We start from the raw sequence: 26,429 nt of genomic DNA on the forward strand, positions 1-26,429 counted from the left end.
TTTATATTTAAAATCTATAATTTTAATTAAATTTAAAAATTTTATAGAAAAATTTAAGAATTTAAGAAAAATATAAATTTAACATGTACAACTTATAACTCACTTCTCAATATTTAAGGTGTATTTTTATATTATAGTTTAAAAGTATGAATAAACTAATAATGGAAATAGTTTAAAACAGACCCTCCTCTCTCGCAGTGATAAGTGAGAACCTCACGGATCGAGTTTATATTTTTATTGAAAGGCAAAAAACAAAATTTGAGGAGAATTTTTTTACTACATGAAAAAAAAATATTAAATTATTAAAGGCCACAAAAAAATTAGAGAAAAATTCTCCTCTTCACTCCTTACTTTCATAAGGATCATTTACTAATATGGAAATGCATTTTGGATCTTGACATGAAAATTTACTAATGTGTAGAGAATTGAATAGATTTTATTAGTTGTTTTGGATGATTTGATCGAGTTTCAGAATCAAGCATACATGGCAACCTCAGTAGTGAAATTTCTCTTTGGATTGTCGATGATGTCCATCACATTATGGATGGTCTTCATGTAGGTTCTCTTAATTTTGATTTCTCTGTGTATCTATTCTTTGAGTTCTTAATATCTTCTTCCTCTTTTTTTTTTTAATAATCTTTTTGTTTGATCTGGTAATTTAATTTTAGTATATGTTCAGTTTGGTAATTTAAGCCTGTATTACATATCGAATTAAATGATTTATTGAAATATTTCCGCTCAAACTGATTCAAATAATTTTTTTAAATTCACTTTTCACTTGATTCAAAATGATTAATCCAAATTATTTAGTAATTTCGTGTCAACTATTATATATAATTCGAAATTATCATAATTTGCGGACGATTTTCCACGAGTCGAGAGCTGAATGGTTACATTTATAATAGAAGTAGTCGTTGTATGCTAATTTTGCTTCTCTTTTCAGGTTTACTTCTAGATTGTTGGCTTGGATTTTAAGTCGAATTCTTAAAGCATCAGTTAGATTTCGTGTTGGTGGATGGAAATGTTTAAAGGATATTGTAGTCAAGTTCAAAAAGGTTCATCTTTTATATTTGTTATTTTATTTTTATTTGAATAAATTAATGAGGAAGGTTGTCTTCTTTTCTTACATCATAGTAAAGTTTTGAAAATTTTACAGGGTTCTATTGAATCTATATCAGTTGGTGAAATTAGACTTGGAATACGTCAGTCCTTGATCAAAATTGGGGTTGGTTTCATTTCCAAAGATCCAAAATTACATGTGTTAATATGTGACTTGAAAGTTGTAATGAGGACTTCTAGCAAAGGCACCCAGAAACCTAGAACTCGAAAAGCTCGAACTAGCTCTTCAGGCCAAGGAAAGTTGATGGTCATAGCTAATGTAGCAAGATTTTTGTCACTTTCCATCACAAATTTGTCTTTAAAGGTAAGTGGTCTGGCAATTTGACACCACTTCTACTTAATTAACACTCACCAGCTCTTTCTTTGTTCTTCCAAAATCATTACAGACACCCAAAGCTGCAGTTGAATTTAAGGAATTGAAATTCGACATAAGCAAAGATGGTGGACATGGATCCCAATCAAATATTTTTATTAAGCTACAAATATTACCTATTGCTATCCACATAGGTGAACCACGTGTCAGTTCTGATGAATCATTCAACTCTGATGGTGGGGCATGCAATATTGCAAGTGACACATCATCTAGTATAATGGAAGGGCCTTTTGCTTCCTTCAACTGTGAAGAGTTTTCTTTCTCTTGTGAATTTGGTCATGATAGGTAAATTTCTCTTTACTTTGTGTTTGATTATGAAGATTAAGGTGTTAGGTTTTATGAATTTCATGTTTTTGGTTGTAGGGAAATTGGTCTAATTATCCATAATTTTGATATTAACTGTGGTGAGATTGCTATGAGTCTTAATGAGAAGCTACTTTTAAAAAAGAAGACTTCAGATACTTCTTCTCAAAGAGATAAAGCAGCAATCGATCCTCCTGTTGTTAAAGATCCACAGAGAAAACAACCACCTCTTGTTGCAATTATCAAGTATACTTCCATGATTCCTCAAAAGGTTTGTCAACTATTTTAATAGGTTTCCAAATTTTCTATTGATTTAATTGTGAATTGAGAAAATTACTTTTTATCTTGTAGGTTAGCTTCAGTTTACCAAAATTAGATGTAAAATTTGTCCATCAAGAACTTGATCTTGTCTTCGAGAATAACATCACAGGCATTCAATTAAAGAGCATGAAATCACGAAGCGTCGAAGATAGAGAAGAGAGCACTCGCCTTGATGTTCAAATGGATTTCAGTGAGATACATGTATGAGTAATAATTGTCGATAAAACTAACTTAGAATTTTAATTTTCGTATTTATCATTCTGCATGACTTGGCTTTTATGAGTTTTACATTATATTTTAGATTCTCAAAGAAGGTGGAACTTCAGTTTTGGAGATTCTAAGATTTGTTATCATCTCTTTTATTTACATTCCTTCAGAGGTAAATCTTCTATAATTATTCTATTTTCCATTCTTTTTGAGACTGATGAGGCAGATAGAATTATCCTTTTTTTTCTTTTTTTTCTTTTCTAATTATGTTTTTCAGCCAACTTCACCGCTTAGAACTGAAGTAGATGTTAAGATAGGAGGTACTCGATGCAACATTAATATTAGTAGAATAAAGCCATTGTTGCAACTCCATTCCTCGAAAAAGAAAAAACTAGTACTTCGAGAGGAGGGTCCTCCTCCTGCAAAGCCACAATCAACTGGATCCAAAGTCATCATCACATGGACATGCACTGTGTCAGCTCCGGAGGTAACAATTGCTCTGTACAGTATCAGTGGATCACCTCTATATCATGTAAGTGATGCACTTATTTCCTGTGACTTATATTGTCATGTACTATCTCTCTCTCTCCCTCTACTACACTCCTTCCCACCAGCGACTCTTTCTGCTGTAACGAGTTACCGTTGTTGATTTGCTGTCACAACAGTGGATAAATTGGGTACCATTTTAGGCCTTACCCGCATTTGCTGCTGGTACTCATGGCATTTGCTTATTTGTTGAACATTTTTAAAAATTATGGCCTTTTTTTAAACTGGAATCTGATTTCAAACATTTTAGTTAAGCATTAAAAGTTAGGCAAATGATTATTAATGGGTTTATTTAATCATGAAAGGCACACACGAAATCAAAATAAAAAAGAAAATTTTATTGTTGCTTAGATGGCAAGAGTACTGCCAAAAATCAATGTACTAGAACCATAAACCCACATGAGGAAGACTTGGTACCTCAACCCACAATGAGATTCTTGTTTCAGTTGAAAACCCACAAAGAATCACTGCCGAAAGCTCCAACATACTACCAATGGCGATGGTTTCTTGTTTAGTCGTTAACTCTTATGCAATCTTTACATCTATGCAATTTAAGTATATATACTTTTAGCAGTTTTTTTCTTTCAAGTCCTCATATTCTACTGGTTTTAGGAGTTCATTTCTTTTAGTTCTGATATTTTCAGTTCCCATGCTTGCTCAATTTAAATAGTTATCCTTTTCATAGCAGTGCAATGAACTTCTGCCTTCTTTGTGCAGTTACGCTGGCAATCATCACATGTTTTCGCAAATAATGTATCAAGCAAGGGCATTACATTACATTTGGAACTTGGTTTACTAAACTTCCTCATGGCAGATGAATGTCAAGAACGATTGAAAGAAAGCTCAGTTGTTGAATCAAATTCAGGTGCAATAGTTCATATAGCGAAGCTTAGTTTAGATTGGGGCAAAAAGGACGTAGAATCATCTGAAGAGGATAAAGCTAGATGTAAATTAGTTCTCTCTGTTGAAGTGAATGGCATGGGCGTTCATGTCAACTTCAAACGCATACAGTCATTTGTAGTAACTGCTATTTCCTATCAATCTTTCCTGAAAAGTTTATCTGGTTCTACTAAAAAAACAACGCAGAACCGAGCTGTGCGATCATCTAAACCATCAGGGAAAGGGATTCAAATGTTGAAATTTAATTTGGAACGGTGTTCTATAAATCTTTGTGGTGAAACAAGTTTGGACGATGCAGTTGTTGCTGATCCAAAGCGTGTGAATTATGGATCACAGGGTGGTCGATTTGTAATTAGTGCCGCAGAGGATGGCACCCCACGTACTGCAACTGTGCTAGCTACAGTTCCTGATGATTGCAGGAAGATAAATTATTCTGTTTCTCTTGATATTATCCATTTCACTTTGTGTGTGAACAAGGAGAATCAATCTACAGAGGTTGAACTTGAAAGAGCAAGGTCTATTTATCAGGAACATTTGGAGGAAGATAGACCTGATGCAAGAGTAACATTGCTTGATCTGCAGAATGCAAAATTTGTACGACGTTCTGGCGGTCTTAAAGGGGTTTCTATTTGCTCTCTATTCAGTGCTACTGAAATTTCAGTTGGGTGGGAGCCTGATGCACATTTATCGTTGATTCAACTTGTTCTCAAGCTGAAATTACTGGTACACAACCAAAAGCTTCAGGAACGAGGCACTGAAAGTATGGAAGGAGCTTCTAGCATGAGAGATACTGAGCTGAAGAAACCTGCTGCTCCGGAATCAGGAAATTCTGATAGGTCTAAGAAAAAGGAAAGCATTTTCGCCGTTGATATTGAAATGATAAAGATATCAGCTGCAGCTGGAGATGGGGTTGATGTAAAGGTGCAGGTTCATTCAATTTTTTCAGAGAATGCCCGTATAGGAGTACTTCTTGAAGGAGTTATGCTCAGTTTTAATGGCGCCAGATTGTTGAAAAGTGGCAGAATGCAAATTTCTCGCAGACCTAGTCCTTCTACAAGTGTATCTGATGCAAAATCGCCCGCAGCTATCACATGGGACTGGGTGATTCAAGGTCTTAATGTTCATGTTAGCATGCCATTCAGGCTGGAATTGCGTGCCATTGATGATTCAGTTGAAGATATGATCCGCGCCTTGAAGCTTGTAACTGCTGCTCAAACTCAACTTATTTTTCCCATAAAGAAAGAAAGCTCAAAGCCTAAAAAGCCGAGTTCAGCAAAATTTGGACGTGTAAGAGTATGTATAAGCAAGCTAATTGTTGATATCGAGGAAGAACCATTGCAGGGTTGGCTTGATGAGCATTACCAGTTGATGAAGAATGAGGCTGATGAGATGGCTGTCAGGCTAAAGTTTCTCGATGAATTTATTTCCAAAGTTAACAATTCTCCTAAAAATGCTGAAACAAATGATTCCACCACTGAAAGAAAGGTTAATTATAATGGGGTTCAGATTGATGTACAAGATCCTTCGGCTATTCAGAAATTGCAAGAAGAAATGTACAAACAATCATTTAAAACATACTACCAGGCGTGCCAGAAGATAGTAACTTCTGAAGGCTCAGGTGCCTATAGGGAGGGGTTTCAGTCTGGTTTTAAGCTCAGCACTTCAAGAACTTCTGTTCTTACCATTTCTGCTACTGAGTTGGATGTAACCTTGACAAAGATCGATGGTGGAGAAGATGGGATGATAGATGTTGTAAAAAAGCTTGATCCTGTTGCTCGTGAACTGGAGATACCATTTTCTCGGCTCTATGGCTGTAATATTTTATTGCGTACTGGCACTCTTGCTGCTCAGATAAGAGATTACACATTTCCTCTTTTTGCTGCTAGCGCTGGTAAATGTGAAGGCCGTGTTGTTTTGGCACAGCAGGTAAGGTCCAGAGCTGCTTCTCATCCTCTTCTTCTCCTTCCTTCAGGCTATATATCTCTCTCATTTGCTGCATATTGAGCTGCAATCCAGTGTACGTACTGTCTTGCTTCTGTTTGTTCCTTCTTTCTCTAATTGTTATTATTCTTCTGTTGAATTAGGCAACCTTCTTTCAGCCCCAAGTTTACCAAGATGTCTTCGTTGGGAGATGGAGAAAGGTGCAGTTGCTCCGATCAGCAACTGGCACAACTCCTCCAACGAAATCGTATCTCGATTTGCCTTTATCTTTTCAGAAAGGTGAAGTGTCATTTGGAGTTGGCTATGAACCATCTTTTGCCGACATAAGCTACGCTTTTACAGTTGCTCTCCGAAGGGCTAATCTGAGCGTCAGAAATCCTGGTCCACTAGTTCAAGTGCCAAAGAAAGAGCGTAGTTTACCATGGTGGGATGATATGAGAAATTACGTTCATGGAAATGTCACCTTAAACTTTTCTGAAACTAGATTTCATATTCTTGGAACACCTGATCCTTATGAAAAGCTTGACAATCTTCAAATTACGTCTGATTCTATGGAGATCCAGCAATCAGATGGCCGTATATATATGTCTGCAAAGAACTTCAAACTTTTCCCATGCAGTTTGACGAGTTTGGCAAATAACCGTGGCATGAAAATTCCCAGTGGTGTAGATGGTTGTTTCCTTGAAGCTCCAGTCTTTATTATTGAAGTTATAATGGACTGGGGTTGTGATTCTCGTACTCCACTGAATCATTATCTATTCGGACTCCCAAATGAAGGGAAAACTCGTGAAAAAGTTTTTGATCCCTTTAGATCAACATCTCTCTCGCTCCGGTTTAATTTATCTCTAAAACCATCATGTGAGAATCAATCATCTTCTTCTTCCACAGGTGGTAGCATTGTTGTTGATGGGACTGCTTTTCCAACAACATTTAATGTGGGTTCTCATGATTTGGGATGGTTAAGTAAGTTTGGCAAATTGAATGTTCTTCCTCCTTACAAATTACGTTTGTTCTCCCGTTTTCCCCGTTTTGGATGTCCCAGAATACCCAGATCAGGTAATTTATCAATGGACCGAGTGATGACAGAAGTTTGCCTTCGTTTAGATGCTACCCCTCTTCGTATAAAACATATGCCGTTAGAAGATGAAGATCCAGCAAAAGGACTTGCTTTTAATTTCGCCAAGTTGAAATGTGAAATCTGTTTCAGTCGGGGTAAGCAGGAGTTCACTTTTGAATGCCAGAGAGAAAGTCTTGATCTTGTTTACATGGGTGTGGACCTTCACATGCCTAAGGTCATCATAGATAAAGAAGACTGTATCAGTGTTGCAAAAATAGTTCAAATGTCAAGGAAGAATTCCCAGCCTGAGAAACTTCCCAGTGAAAAACGAGATAATATTGAGAAGCACAAAGATGATGGATTCTTTTTATCATGTGATTATTTTATAATCAGAAAGCAGGCACCCAAAGCTGATCCTGAAAGTTTATTGGCATGGCAAGATGCTGGGAAAAAAAATACTGAGAAGACACTTGTGAGGACTGGGACTGAAAATGAAAATGAGAGTACTGATGATCATGCAAGCGATGATGAGGGATACAATGTGGCAGTTGCTGACAATTGTCAGCGAGTTTTTGTTTATGGTCTCAAGATTTTATGGAATATTGAGAATAAGAATGCTATTTTCTCCTGGGTTGGTGGATTAACCAAAGGATTAGCGCCTCCCAAGCCTTCTCCTTCTCGACAGTATACACAGAGGAAATTGCTTGAGGAGTCCCAGTCACATGCAGAAACTGAAGTGAATCAAGACGATGCATCTAAACCACCTTCTACTAGTCAAGATGCTGATTCTCCTTCTAAAAATGAAGAGAGTTCAGGATCTAACCCACCTTCATCAGATTCAGCTAAACCAGAGAATTCATCTTCAGCTGTCGGTATGTATTGAGATTTGTTTGAACTCTTTACTTTTACAATTATGAAATTTTTTAGCTAAGAGATGTAGATTTTCTTGGCAGTTTTTCCAGCAAGAAATGAAAGCGCAGATGATCCTGACGAGGAAGGGACTCGCCATTTCATGGTGAATGTTATTCAGCCACAATTCAATCTCCATTCAGAAGAAGCCAACGTAAGCTGTTATCTTATACTTTCAGAACCTTTTGTGAACATCGATCTTCTAGCGATTCTAATGATATGGGTTAAATTATTTTGCCCACCAGGGTAGATTCTTGCTTGCTGCTATCAGTGGTCGAGTTCTGGCTCGATCATTTCATTCTATCCTTCAAGTTGGACATCAGGCGATTGAAAAGGCACTAAGCAGTGGAGATGTACAGATTCCTGAAACATTACCTGAAATGGCATGGAAGCGCATGGAGTTCTCAGTGATGTTGGAGCAAGTGCAAGCTCATGTTGCACCAACTGATGTTGATCCTGGTGCTGGACTTCAATGGCTTCCAAAAATTAAGAAAAACTCACCTAAAGTAATTCGCACTGGCGCTCTACTTGAAAGAGTGTTTGCTCCTTGTGATATGTACTTGCGATATACAAGACACAAAGGCGGGACTCCAGAGCTGAAGGTCACAAAGCTGTTATCTTTTCAATGGCGATTTTATCTACTTTGATTTGCTTGTGAATGAATTTTGATCTATATTGGGTTCTCAATTAATTTTGAAAAACTTATTTTATTCTGCAGGTGAAGCCTCTAAAGGAGCTCACTTTCAATTGTGATAACATAACGGCAACAATGACATCTCGCCAGTTTCAGGTTATGCTGGATGTGTTGACGAATCTCCTCTTTGCACGGTCTCCTAAGTGAGAATTTTACCCTTTCTTCTTCTTCTTGTCTACGTCTATTTCTCTAAAAATATTTTTTTAAAAAAATTTTAAACATTTTTTTTCTTTTACATTTACTACAAAAAAATTGATCAAAGTTAAAGAGAAAATTAGATAATTTTAAGATATATGAATTCCTCCTTTCAAAAAATTAAACCACTTTCTGAAATTTGAAAATCATATTAAAATTAGTTTATCCTGTGCAATTAATTTTTGGTTGGCAATCTACTTAAATGGGTGCATTTTTTTTTTCTTGAAATTAATTGGCGTAACATATGTGGTTCAGGCCTAAGAAGAGTAATCTCGCATTTCTGGCTGAAGACGAAGAAGATATCGAAGAAGAGGCAGATGAGGTGGTGCCTGATGGGGTGGAAGAGGTTGAACTTGCTAGAATCGAGCTTGAAGTAAAAGAACGGGATCAAAAATTACTGCTTTATGATATCAGGAGATTGTCCCTTAATGGCGATACTTCTGGGGAAATAAATTCAAAAATAGAAGGAAAATTGTGGATGATCACTGGTGGAAAATCTGATCTGGTGAGATAAGCTTGTCAATAACGACTCTTTTTACAAAACAAAATTTAAATATTTATTTATTTTTATGAATATTTGCAAATTTTTTGAAATAATTAACCTTTACCTCTCTAGGTCCAAGGGTTGAAGGGAGAGCTTGTAAATGCAAAAAAATCTAAAAAGGCAGCATCTGCATCTTTAAGGACGACTTTGCAGAAAGCTGCCCAAATACGTTTGATGGAAAAGGAGAAGGAGAAGAGCAAAGGTTCATCCTGTGCAATGCGTATATCTTTGCAAGTCAGCAAAGTTGTTTGGAGCATGCTTTTAGATGGTAAATCTTTTGCAGAGGCTGAGATAAATGACTTAGTAAGTATCCCAAAACATCTATTTTCTTTCATCTTTTTCTATTTTACTCTAAATTCAAAAGGAAATTTTTGTAAGAATCACAGCTCTCATAATGGAGATTTGCTTGTATGCATTCTTTCTCAGATCTTTGATTTTGATCGTGACTACAAGGATGTTGGAGTTGCTTTGTTTACAACAAAATTTGTTGTCGTTAGAAACTGTTTGCCTAATGCCAAGTCTGATACGATTCTCTCAGCATGGAATCCTCCACCAGAATGGGGAAAGTATGGCCTTTTCTTCTCTATATATCTTCTGTTTAGAAGTTATCTAGGCCCATACTTCTTAGTCATGCATTCTAACATTATGATTAAAACTTAAATAATTTTTTTATCAAAATTTTTGATGTGACTCGAAATAATTAACCATGTTATTTAATAATTCAGAAATGTCTATTATAAATTCCTTAAATTTTCTTTTGTAATTTTGTTGTATTTTGGTTGGTTAGTATCTCTAGCAGCTCCGCTTCACTCTATAGACAGTATTCTACTCGCAGACGGATAGAACTACTAATTTTTTTGACCCAAGCGGACTTACTAAAATTGATATAAATAATTTTTAAATTTGTTTTCATTTGATTTCAAAATAGTTAACCGAAATGTTTAATAGTTCTAATATAGCTATTATAAATCACTTGAATTTTCTTTTCCCTACTGATGTGTGACTTCACATTACTCTTTCGGCTGCAGAAAAGTCATGCTTCGGGTAGATGCAAAGCAAGGAGCTCCAAAGAATGGAAATTCCAATATTGAACTTTTCCAGGTAATTTAGTTGTGTTTTCCACTTCGTTCCATTATGCTCCTCTCCTTTGACTTCTCACAGCTAGCATCGATTGAAATAATATATGGAGCATAAACCATCTGCAAGCATCTTCTAATCTGTCAAAATCATTCCCCATATGTGCATGCATAGAATGAAAATGCATGTTATTGTTAGTCCTTTTGGTAAACTATAAGTTGAAGATTAGTAGATATTTGTCTCGTTCTTGTTTAACATAATCTCTTTTTTTTACTTCAGGTAGAGGTTTATCCCCTTAAGATTTATTTGGCAGAGACAATGTACAGGATGATGTGGGTGTATTTCTTCCCAGAAGAACAACAAGATTCACAAAGGCGACAGGTAAGTTGAAGATTGCTATGATTTAGAACAGATTAACAAATTACTCAGACACATACAAGCTTAATTTGGGTTGTGTATTAATCAGGAAGTTTGGAAAGTTTCAACAACTGCTAGTGCCAGACGTGCGAAGAAAGGTTCAGCAATTGGTGATGCTTCACATGGCCAATCAAAAGATACTGATGTTGCATCCAAAATCATGGCTGGTTTCGGCACAAAGTTGAGAAGAACATCGTCTTTTGACAGAACATGGGAGGAGTCACTTGCAGAATCTGTTGCTACTGAACTTGTCATGCAAGCTCATTCATCTGGTATTTCATCTTCAAAAGTCGACCCAGCAAGTTTAATTGATCAAGCAGATGATTCCTCCAAAAATAAACCAAATACCAAGCTTGTAAAATATGGTTGTCCATCTCTGGATGAAAAGAAGCTTGGAAAGCCAATTGATGATAAAAATGCTCGGCCTAAAAAAGTCATCGAGTTTCATAATATTAAGATAAGCCAAGTGAGTTCAATTTGAATGAAATGATCATTTGTTTTTGTTTTTTTTAATGCAATGATTTTGATTATGCAGCTAATATTTTTTAATTACTCATGTAGGTTGAACTACAAATTACTTACGAAAGCTCAAGATTCAATCTGCATGAGCTTAAGTTGTTAATGGATACATTCCACCGCGTTGAGTTTACTGGGACTTGGAGGAGGCTCTTCTCACGAGTAAAGAAGCATGTCGTTTGGGGGACCTTGAAGTCTGTGACAGGAATGCAGGTAATAAGATTCATTTATTAGGAGGATCCGATCTACTATAAACCCAAAAAACAATGAAGCGAGTCCTATATGCTTTACCTTTTATCCAACTAATTCTATGTTTGATATTCTCTGTTGATTTTGTAGGGTAAGAAATTCAAAGATAAATCACATACTCAAAAGGAAGCCAACGTACCTAGTGTCCCCGAGATTGAGCTAAATCTTAATGACAATGATGGTCAAGCTGAACAGTATCCAGACTGGCTTAAGCGTCCAAGTGATGGAGCAGGTGATGGATTTGTAACTTCCATAAGAGGTCTTTTCACTACTCAACGTCGTAAAGCCAAGGCATTTGTGCTAAGAACTATGAGGGGTGAAGCAGAAAATGATTTTGGAGGTGACTGGAGTGAAAGTGATGCAGATTTCTCTCCATTTGCTAGGCAACTAACAGTAACAAAAACTAAGAAGCTTATCAGACGCCACACAAAGAAATTCTCAAGAGGACAGAACGGTTTGTCTGATTTTCCTTTACTACTCTCAATTGCTTTCTTCCTTTTAAGAGTTTCGACCTAATTGTCAAGTTGTAAGTATATACCTTGTCAATCCAGAGATTGATTGGTTCGGTATATAAACAAGCTGGTGCGGGTAAGAATGTTTCATCGCTATAGAATCTCAAATTTGCACATAATGGCTTTTTTAGGTTCACCCAAGCTAGAAGGGGAATCACATCCATTCTCTCCAAGGGAAGGTACTCCATTTGAACCATATGATAGTGATTCTTCTAGTGAATCTGAGCCATATGAGGCACTTCAGGAGCAACTCGAACTCCAAGCGCTTAAAGGAGAATTATGAAGTCCTTCAGACATGATCCATGTTGTCTTATTCAGTCAAGGGACAACGTGGAATTTGCCTCTCATTCTCGGCCTCTACCTATGATAGGAAGTTTGAAAGATTTAAAATGTGTCACGTCATATTTTAATAAGAGCACAATGCAGCATATCAAATGAGTATGCTTTCAAAATTCAACTACACAAACTGTGATGAATCAAATCCATGAGACACCTAGCTGCCTCTTGGGAGGGTAATCATTTTGGCTTCACAGTTGTGTTTAAATTTTTGTATCCTATTTGGCTTATGAGCTACAATAATCTTACAAATTTCTATGTATTTTGAATAAAGAATGGAAAATAAAGAAATGATGCAATGTCATCTTCTGAGGCCTGAAACTTTCTTTGCACATATGTTGAATGGAAATTTTTTAAAGATTGGTATCATTAATTATTTTTTTAAAATGTCCTACATCAAGATAGGATATAGTATTTTAGAGAAAATTTAACACTTCTCCTTCTTCCATTGGTTGTGAGGTTGGAGCTTTAGAAAAACCCTATCTCCTACGTTAACTTTCCTTTTAGTGTCAGCCACCAATTCCCAATTCTAAACTAAGAAAATTTGCACCTTAGTAATTACAATCGCCAATGAAATCATCAAAACTGAACACAAGCGAAGGATAACCACATATAAAGGGGACATTTTAATGCTTTTGTAAAAATTAAAATCGTACCATCAATTTACCAAAGGCAACCATGCACTCCATTCATGAGGATGCTGTAATTTTTCGAGCAACTATTCAATCTTTCAGTCTGTCCATCATATTGAGGATACAATACAAAAATATGCTTATCTCTTACGGCTAGGTTTAATTTATCGCTAATAGATAGTTTTCGTCAGTAATTGTTCTAGCAATATATATTAAGTTGTCGCTATTCGTCATAAATACTTCCCTCATTAATAGGTCTTTCGCAACAGTCGTTCCAAATAACATTTTTCCAATTACTTGTCATTAATCGTGAATGATTTTATGTGTCGTTGAAGCAATGAGAAAATGAGGAAGTAACCTTTAGCGACAAAAAATTGGTCATCGCTAATGAAAATTAACGACAAAACTTTTACATGCAATGGGTAAGTCATTGTCACTAAAAACATAAAACTTGTTGCTACCAAACAAATAAAGTGATGAAATTTTTTAAAGATGAAATAAATATTGTAGCTAAAAATTAAACTAGTGACAAAAACTTACATTTGCAACGAGTTTACATTCATTATTGCTAACATAAAATTGAAAAAATTACTACCTAGTCGTTATGGTATAGAAAAACTCACTAATTGTTCCTTCGATTTTTTAAAATGTATTAAAATATTCTTGACGTTTTAAAAACTCTACTATTTAATTTTTCCGTTAGTTTTAACCGTTAAATCTTATAAAAAAGTTTAAAATATCTCTAATACAGAGCTAATTAATAAACTTTTTAAAAATCTGAGAGACTGATTAATAAATTTTTAAAATTATAAGGACTAAATAGTAAAATATTTAACGACAAAATTAACAAAGATAATATATAACTCGTAGATTTTTTAAAATATTAAAGACATTTTAATATATTTTTCAAAATCGATGGACTAACTAGTGAGTTTTTTCATACCATAAGGATTAAGTAATAATTTTCTCCATAAAATTTGTTACTAATAAGTATGTACATATAGACATATTTAACGACAAATGGATGGTTGTCGCTAATTACAATTAGTGATGAGAAATTATATTTGCAATGAGATTAGACTTATAGTTAATAACATGAGATTTGTCGCTGATAATTACATAAGCAAGGAAAAACCCATTAGCAACAAAACTTGTTATGATATGAGAATATTTTTTTTTTTCGACCTAATACGCACTTTAACCTTAAAAAATAAGTACTTTTAAACATAAATTTGCCTTGTCAGCATATTATGTAATTTCACGCGATAATACGCGAGTGAAGGTATAAGTCATGCTTACGTGGCACCAGCGAAAGGAGAGAGAGGAAACGTTTGAACATATGTATTGTGCCCTCAGTTATGCTCTGTTGTCATGTAACCTTCCAGAGCATCACTTAATATTGAACATCCAATAAATATTTGATGAAAGCTGCAAAGTATGAGCTTTATTTCATATAATCGAATATCAACCTCTCTAATTCACTTTATCATTTGAGTTGTCCATCTTTCTACAGATTGTTATTGGTTGTGTTGGCATTTGATCTCCAGCTGCAAAGTGGATTGGATTCTTCGATCCTAAATATCTACAAGCTTAGTTCCAACAGCCGATCTTTTAAATTAAAGGTAAATTGTTAAAATATGAAATCTAATAATATATTATGGATTGTGTACTGTACGGTACATAATAAATTGTTAAGATATGAAATTTAATAATAATGAAAAATACAATAAGTCACGGTGATAGATTTATATTTATTTGTTTTAGAATATTTTTTATTTATATAAATTTGATAAAGTTGTAAATTAATTAAACTTTTTGTAAAATTAGTGAAGAGAAATGCAAAAAATTATGTATATAAATAGCTAGGTTAAATATAAAATTTATTTAAAAAATAAAAATTTTAATTTTCTGTTTTTATCTTATAAGTAATAGTAATCATATTAGATAATCTCTCTCTTACCATAATATATAAAACAAAAGTCAACCACATTTTTTATATTTGAAATTAAGAATTTAGATAAATTTTAGTGAAAAATGTCAGAAAATCATAAATTTTTAATTGCACTATTTAAACTGCTAAGAGCTTTTCGGAGTGAATTTAAATTAATATTTTTTTATAAATTATTTTAAATTTACATTAAAAAATATATTCTTTATTTGTTTTTTAAATAGAAACCGAGAATCGGAAAAATAGGAATTGAGATATTTTAAATTTATTTAAATGCGCTTACTATCAAAATACAAATATATTCATTATTTATCATACTAAAATATATTTATTATTCTAATTAATTGAATAAATTAAAATATATCTTTATTATTTTTCAGTCTTATATTTTAAATTTAATCCATCCAAACACAACGGAAGTGAAAATACAATATATTGATTTCTTTTAAAGAACTTTGATTGCCCTATAGAGTTAAATGCTTCTGCTAGGCCGTTCAAGCAAAACTGTGGTATGAGCCATAGTGCAGCCATCTCCAACACAACTTGAGGATTGTTTAAATGACCTTCCACGATTGCTTTTCTTCGTCAGGTGTTCTCAACAATTCCTGCAACTACCATAGACATGCAAGAAAAGAATAGACCGATTCCCATCCTCAGTTAAACACCAAGTCTGACTGGCTTACCCTTGATTTTTGATGCTAAAGGAAGGAGTACTTTATCATACAAAACAATCCATGTTATGATAGAAATGACCAAGAACATAGCAAAAGTGCCTGCTGGGATTTCAAAATTGGAAGTTAGGTGTCTGTCCATAGAGATAGCTTGGAGCATTTGTAACGAGCCTTGGCTAACGTTTATCGAGATCTTAATCCCTGTATACTATACTGGGATAACCCTGATGATAACTTTGAGTTCTTCTACTCTCTCTGCTGTGCAAAGACTCCATGGATTTGATGCTGATCCATCTGGAGCTAAATCTTGTTCTGGGTTTCTAATGATGCAAGCCTTGTTTAAGAATTTAATAACAATAATTTTTCATTAATATTGATTCTTAGATTCTTAGTTGGTACAATTGATTCTGAATTCTTTTTGTGATGATACTTGCTATCTAAATCTGTAGGAGGGAATGAAACTTTTCTATTCTTGTAAGCAGCCACAAGAACTTGTGCAAAGCCGGTGAGCAAATTCGTGCATTCTTTCTGCTTGAAGTAAAGTGGAGAAGCAATAAAGAACAAAAGAATGGACAAGAACATAAGAATTGTAGGAACCCCATAACCCACTTTTCAACCGTGATGTTCTTGAATATAAACAACAGGCGTAGTACCATCAGAAGTAGCTCTCTAATACCCCCCTTGTTTTTAGAATCAGATCTGTTATCCAACTAATCAGCCCCAAATGCTAAGGAACATGGCCTAATGCCACCAGCTCTAAATGGAGATTAAGCCCGTGGAGATGATAAGCACAGCAACCATGTTGGGGTTTCACAAATTGTTGGGATCATTTGGTTGCAAGGGGGAGATCTCAAATACCGAATCATGGCTGTTAACCACAAAAAGATCATTTCCTGTATCAAAAACTCTACGTGACCTAAATAATTTTTTAACTCATTTTTTATTTGATCTAAAATAATTAATCTAAATTATTTAATAGTTTCGTGTTTAGCTATTATATACAATTTTAATTTACGGTAATATATGACAGATTAACGTTAAAAGAGATTTATATTTATAGAGGAGAATTACCTGGAGACTGAACATGAAACCCATGCCAATACTAGAAAGCGACCCAAGTATGAATCGGATGCTAAAGCACCCAAAAGAGGCGTGAAATTTATAGCAGCATTCCAGAGGAAGATTGTGGTTACACTCATGTGATATTCTTTCATCAAGTAGAATACCATGTTTAGTAGAAGTCCATGGCTTGCCACCCTCTCAAAAGACTCATTTGCTGGTTACAATTAATCAGATAGAAAATCAAGATCGAAAAGTGAATCGCTATAAATACCAAAAAATTAACATATAAAAATATGCTGTTTTATACTTTATTTTATACTATAAAAATTCACTCAAATGACTTTAACTTCACTAGCCTTCTAATTTTATTAGTTTTATTTTAGCATTCTTTCTTTTCATACATATTTTTTAATTTCTTCCATAAAATCTGTACGTTAACTTCATTACTGATGTGAGAATAAATTTTAAATTCAATCCATGGTCTGATATTTTTCAGAGGTTCTCTGTGCAGTTTCTCTTTAGATATCTTATAAATTTGTCAATATTTAAATAGACTTCCGAATTGAATAATTTGTAGCTGACAAATTGATCATGGAACTCATTGGGTGATCATCTTCATTGATACAGTTAAACTCACACTCAGAAGTTAAGTAGGCTCTAATACCACTTGTTGGGAGTACTCAATAAAAATAAATGTAATATGTTAATAAAATACAAAAAATATGTAAGAAAATAGAAGATTAACCACAAATCAAAAAATACAAGATTTATAAGAAAAATCCTTCAGTATAGAGAAAAAATCACGAGCCAAATTCTGAATTAAAATTTACTATTAAGAAAAATCAGTACAGTCGCTTTCTTATTACTTACAAATAAGAAATCTTCTCTACCTACAACACAATGAAAAAAAAAAATCTTTAAATATACTTGATCAGAAATACTAGCTAATCTCGATAGTGACAAGAAATATATTGCATCTTATCTTTTTTTTTGTAATCTTTGCCTAACAACCATACAAAAAGAATCCCCTTTAAAGCTATACATCCTCACTCTCTTTAAAACTTTTGGTCTTTCTCTTCTCTATCTTATATAAATCTCATCCTTCGGAGCAAAGAAGTAAAAAGCCAATAACTCAATAGTTTAAAAATCCACTTTACAACAAACATTAATAATCTTTACACTTGCAGAAATCGTACAACACATACTTTAGGGAGAAGAAAACAAGCTCTCACCTGCTTAACTATAGGGTCAGATATACCATAGCCACTAAGGATAATCCATCCAAGCTAATAGAATTGCATGTAGTTAAAGCAAGATTAAGAAGAAGTATTACTTCTACAATTCCCTTCGTTGAAAGAAAGCAACAGAATACGAAACGAGAGAAAAACTGGAAATGAGGGAACAATTTCGCACACAGAACACCAAAGCTCTAAAATCCAGTACTATCCTTTATCCTTGGAAAAAAAAATAAAAAATACCTAAGGGATAAAAGAAATTAGAGTTGTGCACGTCTCTGGATGCTCAAATCAAATTATAAAACTGTATCGTATAATTCTAGAATCAAAAAAGAATTATTATAAAAATTAAACTTAATTTATTTAGCTATTTACTTCTAGTCCTAATTATTTTACAAGAATGATTTTAAAACCAAAATGAAACCGAATCAAAAAACTGATTATATATGTATAATTTTTAAATGATGTTTATGATATTATTATTATATAAATAATATGTTATATATCACATAGTTTCAAGATATTTTTGTAAATTATATTATTAAAATTATATAATTCTATTTAAATATTTTAATTTTAATTCTACCAAATGTTAAATAATGTATAGTAGAAAATTATAAATAAAGAAGAATATAAACAAAATAAGTTATTCATAAACTATTTACGACTCAACTTAATAAAAGCTAAGTTTATTTTGCATACATACATACTCTTTTTTATTATTTTTATATTCATAAATTAAATTATTTATATAATTCAAGTATAAACTCTCTATATTAATTATTGAATAATAATTAACAGTGTTATAAAATAACACTATATATTTTAATTAGTTATTAAAAATTTCTAACTATATATTTTAAATAACTTAATTTATCGATTACAGTTTAATTTATCTAAGTAGATATATCGATAATGTCATTATTAATTGAATTTACTGTAATAGATTTTAAAGTTTTATTAATCTAAATAATTAAAATATTTTCGTCAATTCATGCTATTCTAAATTTTTTATTTTGGTTGAACATTTAAGATTTATCACAATTTTAATTATGAGTTTAAATTAATTTTGATTAAAATTTAAGATATAACATTTACCATTTTACTTGATATTTCTTTTATTTTTTATCTTATTAAATAATAATTTAATTTGTTTATACATTTATATTTATATCCAAAATTTTATTCAAGCAATGAATAAAAAAAAGTAATGGATAAAAAAACAGTTTAAAAAAATAGATAATTGTTTTCTGCAAACTAACCTCCATTACCTTTCTTTTACTTCACTTGGGCTCTATTTTCTCCTTGCAATCAGAGCTTTCTTTTATTTCACTTGGGTTTTGTTTTCTCCTTGCAAAAAATTCATTAACTAATTTGGTTTTCCTTTTATCAATATTTCATTTATCGGTACTTTTTGCTAAGATGGGATAGCTAATCTTCTAAATATTTTAATAAATATATACTATCCAAAATAAAAGTATTAAAATATAAACATGAATTTACCGAGTTTAAATTATTTTATCTAAAAACCTTAAAAGATTGTGACATAAATGTTAATTTACAAAAAGTTTTGAAATATTTATTTAATAAATAAAAATATAATTAATACATAAATGTTAATTTACAAAAAATTTTGAAATATCTAATTAATAGACAAAAATATAATTAATATAAAGACACGTAGGATATCAAACAGACAGATTTCAAGGTCGGTTGTAGTTATCCAACAAGAAACAGAGAAATCGTCCCACTACAAAGCAGCATCACATGATTACAGAACGTTGATTATTGCTGTTAAATGAAGACTGGTATTATTTCCGATCATACCATTCTTAAAAATGACAGAATTGAGGCATATTGAAATTATGTAACAGCCTAATAATTAATCACTCAACCATATCAGCTAACAGATCATACACAAACAACATACACCACTAGTATCGACAAGGAGTATTATATCGCCTTCTTCTATTTTGCAGTTAGCTTGAAAGCAGCATCACATCTTCTCCCATCGTCAGATGATTATACTTGGGGATCCAATATCATGCCTGTTTCTAATTACTACTCAATTTGTTAATTAACCCCCTTTTTTGAGGTATCAGCAACTTTCCCCTCTGCAACACAACGACACGCACTAAGATGACAGTGCCCATTCACTACCTGACCCTTCCAATGCTTCTGAACAGAAGCAACTTATCGCCTTCTAATCAAAGTTGGGAGGAATGTCCAATTCTGTATCCGAAGGATTAGCAAGCTCAACCAGAGGTTCCTGCCAACCCCACAAACTTGTATCTGAGATTATTCTAAAATGACATCAGAAATCATTTGTTTGAATGCATTATGCTTTTAATAGGTAAACCAAGTGCTTAGGAATGCATTGAGAACTGATAGCCTATGAATGTTGTGGGATATGATTACCAAAGTCAGCTGCTTGTGACGAGGCAATAACTTCGTCCGTTTCTTACTATTTAATAGCAAAATGTCCAACCTATGCAACAATTTGTTGATAATTCTATTCACATACAATTTCGGAATGTGTGTGTGTGTATATATACATCACATTTACATGTTTTCAACAGTTCAATTATATATATTTAAAAATCACTAAATAAACATAAAATATTAAGGCAAAGTACAAGAAAGTATCACGAGGTTTCGTTCATTTACACCTTAGGGCATGTAGCTCAATTTTTAACCACATGACAGCATAACCCTTATATTGTGAAAACAAATACTCTAGTGCCTTCAAGTTCGCTGATGCGGCAGTGTCCCTCCCATAAAATAAAAATCATATTTATCTTATCTAAAATTATTAAATAATTTTTTTTTACTTTCTAAATTTGAATAATTTTTGTGGAGTCATACATTTTTAAAAATATTATTTATTATAATTGCATTGCCAAAGCACCAAATAATACCGTACAAAATTAAACTGTACCTTACTCTCAAAGGCCAATATCTAAAAATAATTTCTTATGCACTTTTTTCATCGCAAGTACATACAATCTCTTCAAATACATACATGCATGTATGCCCTTTGTACTGTACTTTCTTAATGAATTGCTCAATTTTTTTATTATAATTAGATATATCCAACAAATATTTAAAAGTATATTTATATTTTTATTGTATTAAACTACTCAAATTCTTATCAATTATTGTTCTCTTTGTATACATTTCGATTTTCTCATTATTTCTCTATTATTTATTTTTGTTTATTTGCAATAATTAATAATTTTATCCAATAATACTAAATTAAAGGCATAAATTAAAATAGAAGAGAGAATAGCCCAAGCTTTCCAGCAGCCATACAGCATACTGTCAGCAAACCACATGGCAAAATCTCAGGAAAGTGGGCTTGCTTTATACAGATACATGTATATAAGGTCATAAATTTTGAAGTTGCTATGCGCTTTGGAAAACAAAGCATCAGAAATATAACTAGGTGACCTTGGGAAACAATCATGCAGACATTAAAAGACAAGAATTAGGAAGCATCATCAGAAATTGTTGACATGGATGGCATACCTGCTCATCATCATCCGCTGAAGAGTGGACAACTCCCATTGGCAAAGTTCTAGTTAGATCTTCAGTAGGTTCTTGCAAAACCTGTATCACATGAAATAAGCCTTTTTTTTTTTGTCAAAGGGAATAAGCAAGTTGCTAAAAAGCCAAAATATGTCCATTAAGGTTAGAAAATAAAATACTACATATTGAATTCCACAGCCTTGAACACTTTATATACACCCACTATCAAACAATTTAAGAAAATATAAAATATAAAATCCACATTAGGCCTAGTTGCTTTGCTGCAGGTGAAACATGATCTCACTTTCAAGTATCTTGCAGCATCATACCAATGGAAAACAAATAGCTGACATCTATCAGGAAAAAATGTTGAGGGAAGAAAAGGAAAGCAATAACGCAAAATTTCCACCCAAAAGCAGCAGACAAGATGAAAGGGAAGAAGAAGAAGAGAAACAACATAACAAAACAAGCATATAATAAAATATATTGCCTCTATATGTCAAGTCTAGGAATCGAATCATACAACTTCTTCCGGATTGACAGAAGGGATGTTGGATCCTTCAGTTACAGACATACAAGGATCTTCAGGAGTTCCCTGCATGACCCATATATCAACTTAAAAGGATAGAAGTTCAAGTTTACTAACAAGATAAATCCAATAGTTGAAGAAAATTGCAACAGGCAATAATTTTTACATGCTCATCCTGGTTGCCAGAGAATTCTCCTTCCATTATTGAAGGCTTGACATCCATAGGGATTTCCTGCATATCCCATTATCAGGTTATAACACACATACTAATAGAAGTGATGTTAAAACCACCATGCCATGTATTCCAGTTGGATAAGATTAATGCAGAAAATATCATGACCCACATGCATCTCACACCCAAAGGACAATGCCATGAAGAATGGCAAAGAAGAGACCATGGCAACCTAATGCAATCACAGTCGTTTTGTATTTAGGATTACCTATTAATAATAATGCAATCACAGCAGAACAAAATTCAGTTTTGCCCCATCTTAAAATCCAAAACTTGAATATATTTGGACATTTTAAAAATAACAGATCCATAAGTTGAAGAATTAGTTTCACAAAGGGGTTTCAGCTCTTTGTTATTGTGCATACAGGTTCAATTTGGTCTATAGGAACGTTCCTTCCTCCTTTGCTAAGATCCCTCAGTGTTCCCTGCAGAATCCAGAAGCAAATGAATAAACAACAAAGATAAAGAGCCACAATAATTAGTGGCATTAGGAGTCAAAAACGACCCATAACCATGAAAAGGGAGGGGGGAAAAATTATCAAGAGTTCCTAATCTGACAATGGTGCGCAATGCACACTCTTTTTCACAACCAAACAGGACAATAAAAATAAATGAACCATACATATATATTCATTCCTATATCCATGCTATTTTCACATTTAAGTCCTATATTTCCACTAAAATTGTAACATAAGATTTACAGGGCTCTATTTGAGATTTTGTTGGGAGGCCAACTTCTAAAAGTAGAACCATATTTTATGCTGTTGAAAGAACAATTAAGTTGTTTAGTGGTTCTTAAAACTAAAACATGTCAAATTTCACTTTAAACAATTTTTAATACCCTCTAACATACTTAAGGAGGTGTTTTTCTCAACAACTCCTCCAACAAAAAGCAAAACAGACTCTAAAATAATGTCCCTATTGCATGTAATTTTCACATAAAAATGAATGTAAAGTAAATAGGTACTGAGATCAAGTGAACAAGGCATATTAGATGTCCATATGAACTTGAACAGCACCTTGAACTTACAAAGATGGATGTACCAAATGGTTACTGAATGGACAAGACAAACCACAAAGTGATACCTTCTTCAACAAACAATTAGGACACAAAAATTTCTAGAGAGAAAGAGAGGGTTTTTTCAAGCCACTCACTAAACAATACATTTTAATAACCAAAAGAAATTGATAAAAAAAAATCTAATGGAAAATTATAGCCCTTTAATTTTATTAGAGCACAATGACCCTTTTACTCAAATGGTAGCCAAACTTGTAAGCAACAGCCGGAAAGACTATTTAGAATCTACAAAGATACAAGCCAGGGATGGCCATGGGCTGGTCCAGTTCATGGCTTGGGACCAGTTCCAGGGGAATTCTATTTCCGGTTCCATTTTAACCCAGGTTGAGATGATCAATCTCATGGTTGAAACAATTGTCTTGAAACTTTTTTTTTTTTTTAAATATCACCATTCTAACAGAGCACATCAAGGGTTCCAGTTCCAGTCTGGTTCAGGTTAATGGGGGAGGAAACATAATCAGAACTGCCTTCACCCACCCCCTTCCCCAGATCCAGTCCACTTCAAGCTCAAGGAAACATTGACCACAACAGTCCTAGCCTGGTTCCAGACAAAATCCAGCCTTGGACCACCATTACATGACTCTTGATGTCTGACAATTGAGCCAAACTGTATTGAAACTCCACGTGAATGCAAGTCCATCTCCAACAATTACATGCATTAAAAGTTAACTTGAAGCCAATAGAAACCAACCTTATTCGCCCACATCAAGCCACATGCATTACACAATGTCCTTGGTCCAGCTGGCCCACGACGCATTGCAGGCGTATTGTTTTCACTAACACCACAATGTTGGCATCTCCGAACACTGAAACATCGCAGAAATCCAAGGGGAGGATTAAAATCCAGTATGACAAAGTCCATAACTGAAAAACTCCATAAACAGAAGTCATGACAATAACCATTTCCAAAGGTCAAAACTAGTAAAGCCAGATTAAGCTAGCAACTCACGCAGTTTCAGGATGAGGATTGCCCTCCTGTAGACAACTCTGCGCAGAATCCCAACTTGAACCACATGAGCTTTCTTTCAAGGATGCAAACTGCCCATTCTTACGGTGCATCCTAACAAATTAATAAATAGAAAAGAAAGAGCAACACATTTACACCAATATGTTCAGAGTTTTATAGAATTTTCATTAATGGCAGGTTTTCCTCTCTCTTTTTTTCCACCTTTTTTAATGCATGTTCAGCAAGATGAGAGATTTGTCTCTTAAACAAATTCAATTCAATTTTCCATATCTAGCAAGGGCTGTTCAGGGGAAATAAATACTGCAAAATTTTAGTTGCATAGTGTCAATATCTAAAGCATACTTTCTGAAGACAGATCCAATTTCCTGAGAAACAATATCCAGCAAAAACAAACTGGTATGTAGGTCCACTAGATTAACCACAAAAACACCGATTCAAACAATGACCAAGTAAAAGGAAACAAGAATTACTCACTCCTAAACTGTAAAGGCACAATAAATCATATCCTCAAGGTTTTAAATATAAATAACAATTGCAGATCCTAACAACTTGGTTTTTTTTAACAGAAATATTTGCACTTAACATAATCAGACAGCACCAAGAAAAACTAAAATAGTTCAGCTGCACCATACCTCTGTGCAACCTCCTTTCGCACAGTGTATCTTATTTTCTTGTCAAAACATCTCTCCTTCCGTTTCTCACGGAACCTAACAAGGGAGGCTATTCTCCGTGAAAGGTTTGAGTGCTTTGGGGTGTCACCTATGCCCTAGAAAGTATGACAGTTATCACATGAACACAAGAAAGGAAGAACCAACTTAATTGTGCTTGATATTTCAATTCTGAATTACCCTGCTATTTTGATCATAGGTTACTTCAATAGTAGGTACAGCAGTGGGTATGTCTCGTCCACCCAGAAGCAAGAGCACTGCTTGCACCTGTTTTACCAATTGAAACCAAACCAATTTGTTCACTCCTTCAAAATAAAAATATTCCAGACTACCAAATGAATGAGAAATTGTGCGAACTGGGTAATAAGTCACATAATTGCAAAAGTAACTAATTTGCAATCAAACACCCAACTGCAAAATATGGATTCCAAATATTCATACTTACATGGGAAAGTGAAATACTTTTCTTTCTTTTTGCAGTTCAGTGTAAAAATATCTCAAAAAATTTCCTAAAATTCCACAAAAGCTATCTATGGCAGTCACACATGCACTCCCCAGAAATAAAAGGCATCCAGGTCCATCTTTGTCATAAAATTCAATTAATAGATACAAATAGTTAATGCTGCAGAAACAAGTAAATTGAAGATGGGCACGGAGTTACTGGAAAAAGAAAACAATAATGGATAAAGAAAAGTACACGACCTTTGTATAAAATTAGAAAAGACATATCTTATAAAAAATAGTGGCAATATCCACTTCACTCCAGTAACTTCAAAAATTCCAAATCAACTCCCAACATTCAATCACATTAAACCCCTAAAAACGCAGCAATAATAGTAATAATAAAATCAATAATTTCATAAGAACAGATAGCCACACAAAGAAGTAAGAATAAAAGTAAGCATAAGTACAAAGGCATGCAAGAGTCTAAATTAAAAACAGAAGAAGAAATTGTGTACAAAAAAACATAAAAGGAGCCGAATGAACAAGCTATCAAATTATTAATTAGAGAAAGCACAGAGGGCAAGAGAGAGAGAAATAGAGCGAGCCACCTTCTCAGGTGTAACAGCAGGAAAAACATAAACCTCCCCTTCAAAAGATAGAGTTAGTTCACTAGTCCTCGACGCCATAACCATACCAGGTCCACCTCCAACTCCGACGTGATGCTCCGCCACGTTAACACGGGAATTCATGAGCGGCTCATCAACATCATCCATGGCGTCACCATCCTCGTACTCCCCGCCGTCGTCGTCCTCGATCTGTATCGGCGCTCGCACGTGTTCTTCATAAGGACGCGCCTGCAGTGGCTGTGGATTCGCTGCCGCCATTTAAAAAACCTTAACGTCGCTGGTCGACCTTCAGTCACAGAGAACACAAACCCTAAGCTAAGCTTGAAGCTGTCTGTTTCATTGGATATGGTGAGTAAATGTTGAAGCACTGGAAACCCTAGACCGAATTGGAATTTGCCAATTTTATATGAGCTCTTGAGAAGCTTCGAAAATGGAAGAGAGACAAAGCAACCTAAAAGAGCTAAGATTTGCAGAAGCTACACTCTTGTTTCCTTCGAGAGTCTTAAATTTGGAATTTTTATATATATATTTTTTAAATTTTCCGACTGCTATGGAAATGTGTCGCTCGCCTTGCCTCGCAATTTCCATTTATG

General features: G+C 33.8%; 2 protein-coding genes and 1 pseudogene across 4 annotated transcripts; 1 reads left to right on the plus strand and 2 right to left on the minus strand.

Moving 5' to 3' along the window:
* Positions 1-484: 484 nt before the first annotated feature.
* On the plus strand, positions 485-12,537 carry LOC110615444 (protein SABRE). Its single transcript, XM_043956824.1, has 22 exons — positions 485-555; positions 944-1,055; positions 1,157-1,423; positions 1,470-1,777; positions 1,856-2,066; positions 2,147-2,317; positions 2,418-2,495; positions 2,601-2,855; positions 3,587-5,695; positions 5,854-7,639; positions 7,721-7,830; positions 7,922-8,278; positions 8,395-8,513; positions 8,821-9,070; positions 9,182-9,412; positions 9,536-9,675; positions 10,138-10,210; positions 10,466-10,567; positions 10,653-11,069; positions 11,165-11,332; positions 11,459-11,822; positions 12,012-12,537. Exons 1-22 carry the CDS (start codon positions 485-487, stop codon positions 12,161-12,163), a joined length of 7,851 nt encoding a protein of 2,616 aa, XP_043812759.1. The 3' UTR covers positions 12,164-12,537.
* Positions 12,191-16,696, minus strand: LOC110615445 (annotated as a pseudogene).
* A 2,856-nt stretch (positions 16,697-19,552) lies between these two features.
* On the minus strand, positions 19,553-26,429 carry LOC110615272 (GATA transcription factor 24). Of its 3 annotated transcripts, none has more exons than XM_021757065.2 (10): positions 25,819-26,429; positions 24,947-25,033; positions 24,731-24,864; positions 24,081-24,191; positions 23,823-23,937; positions 22,419-22,478; positions 21,988-22,053; positions 21,816-21,887; positions 21,293-21,373; positions 19,553-20,033 (listed from the first exon to the last, which is right to left on the minus strand). In XM_021757065.2, exons 1-10 carry the CDS (start codon positions 26,092-26,094, stop codon positions 19,968-19,970), a joined length of 1,068 nt encoding a protein of 355 aa, XP_021612757.1. In that variant the 5' UTR covers positions 26,095-26,429; the 3' UTR covers positions 19,553-19,967. The 3 variants fall into 3 exon arrangements, 2 of the variants coding, with proteins under 2 accessions (XP_021612757.1, XP_021612758.1); XR_006350723.1 differs by having other exon boundaries at positions 20,003-20,033; positions 21,783-21,887; XM_021757066.2 differs by lacking the exons at positions 21,816-21,887; positions 21,988-22,053.

Source organism: Manihot esculenta, chromosome 5, assembly GCF_001659605.2.
Source record: "Manihot esculenta cultivar AM560-2 chromosome 5, M.esculenta_v8, whole genome shotgun sequence".
In the NCBI taxonomy this organism is placed as follows: Eukaryota; Viridiplantae; Streptophyta; class Magnoliopsida; order Malpighiales; family Euphorbiaceae; genus Manihot; species Manihot esculenta.

What these genes read in the sequence shown, in the direction of transcription:
- LOC110615444 (XM_043956824.1), top strand. Translation starts at nt 485, where the DNA reads ATGGCAACCTCAGTAGTGAAATTTCTCTTTGGATTGTCGATGATGTCC. An exon ending in TGTGAATTTGGTCATGATAG is followed by an intron (nt 1,778 to 1,855) that starts GTAAATTTCTCT and finishes TTTTGGTTGTAG; the next exon opens with GGAAATTGGTCTAATTATCC. An exon ending in TTATTTACATTCCTTCAGAG is followed by an intron (nt 2,496 to 2,600) that starts GTAAATCTTCTA and finishes TATGTTTTTCAG; the next exon opens with CCAACTTCACCGCTTAGAAC.
- LOC110615272 (XM_021757065.2), bottom strand. Translation starts at nt 26,094, where the DNA reads ATGGCGGCAGCGAATCCACAGCCACTGCAGGCGCGTCCTTATGAAGAA. An exon ending in CTGCTGTTACACCTGAGAAG is followed by an intron (nt 25,034 to 25,818) that starts GTGGCTCGCTCT and finishes TTGGTAAAACAG; the next exon opens with GTGCAAGCAGTGCTCTTGCT. An exon ending in AATCCTCATCCTGAAACTGC is followed by an intron (nt 23,938 to 24,080) that starts GTGAGTTGCTAG and finishes GCGATGTTTCAG; the next exon opens with TGTTCGGAGATGCCAACATT.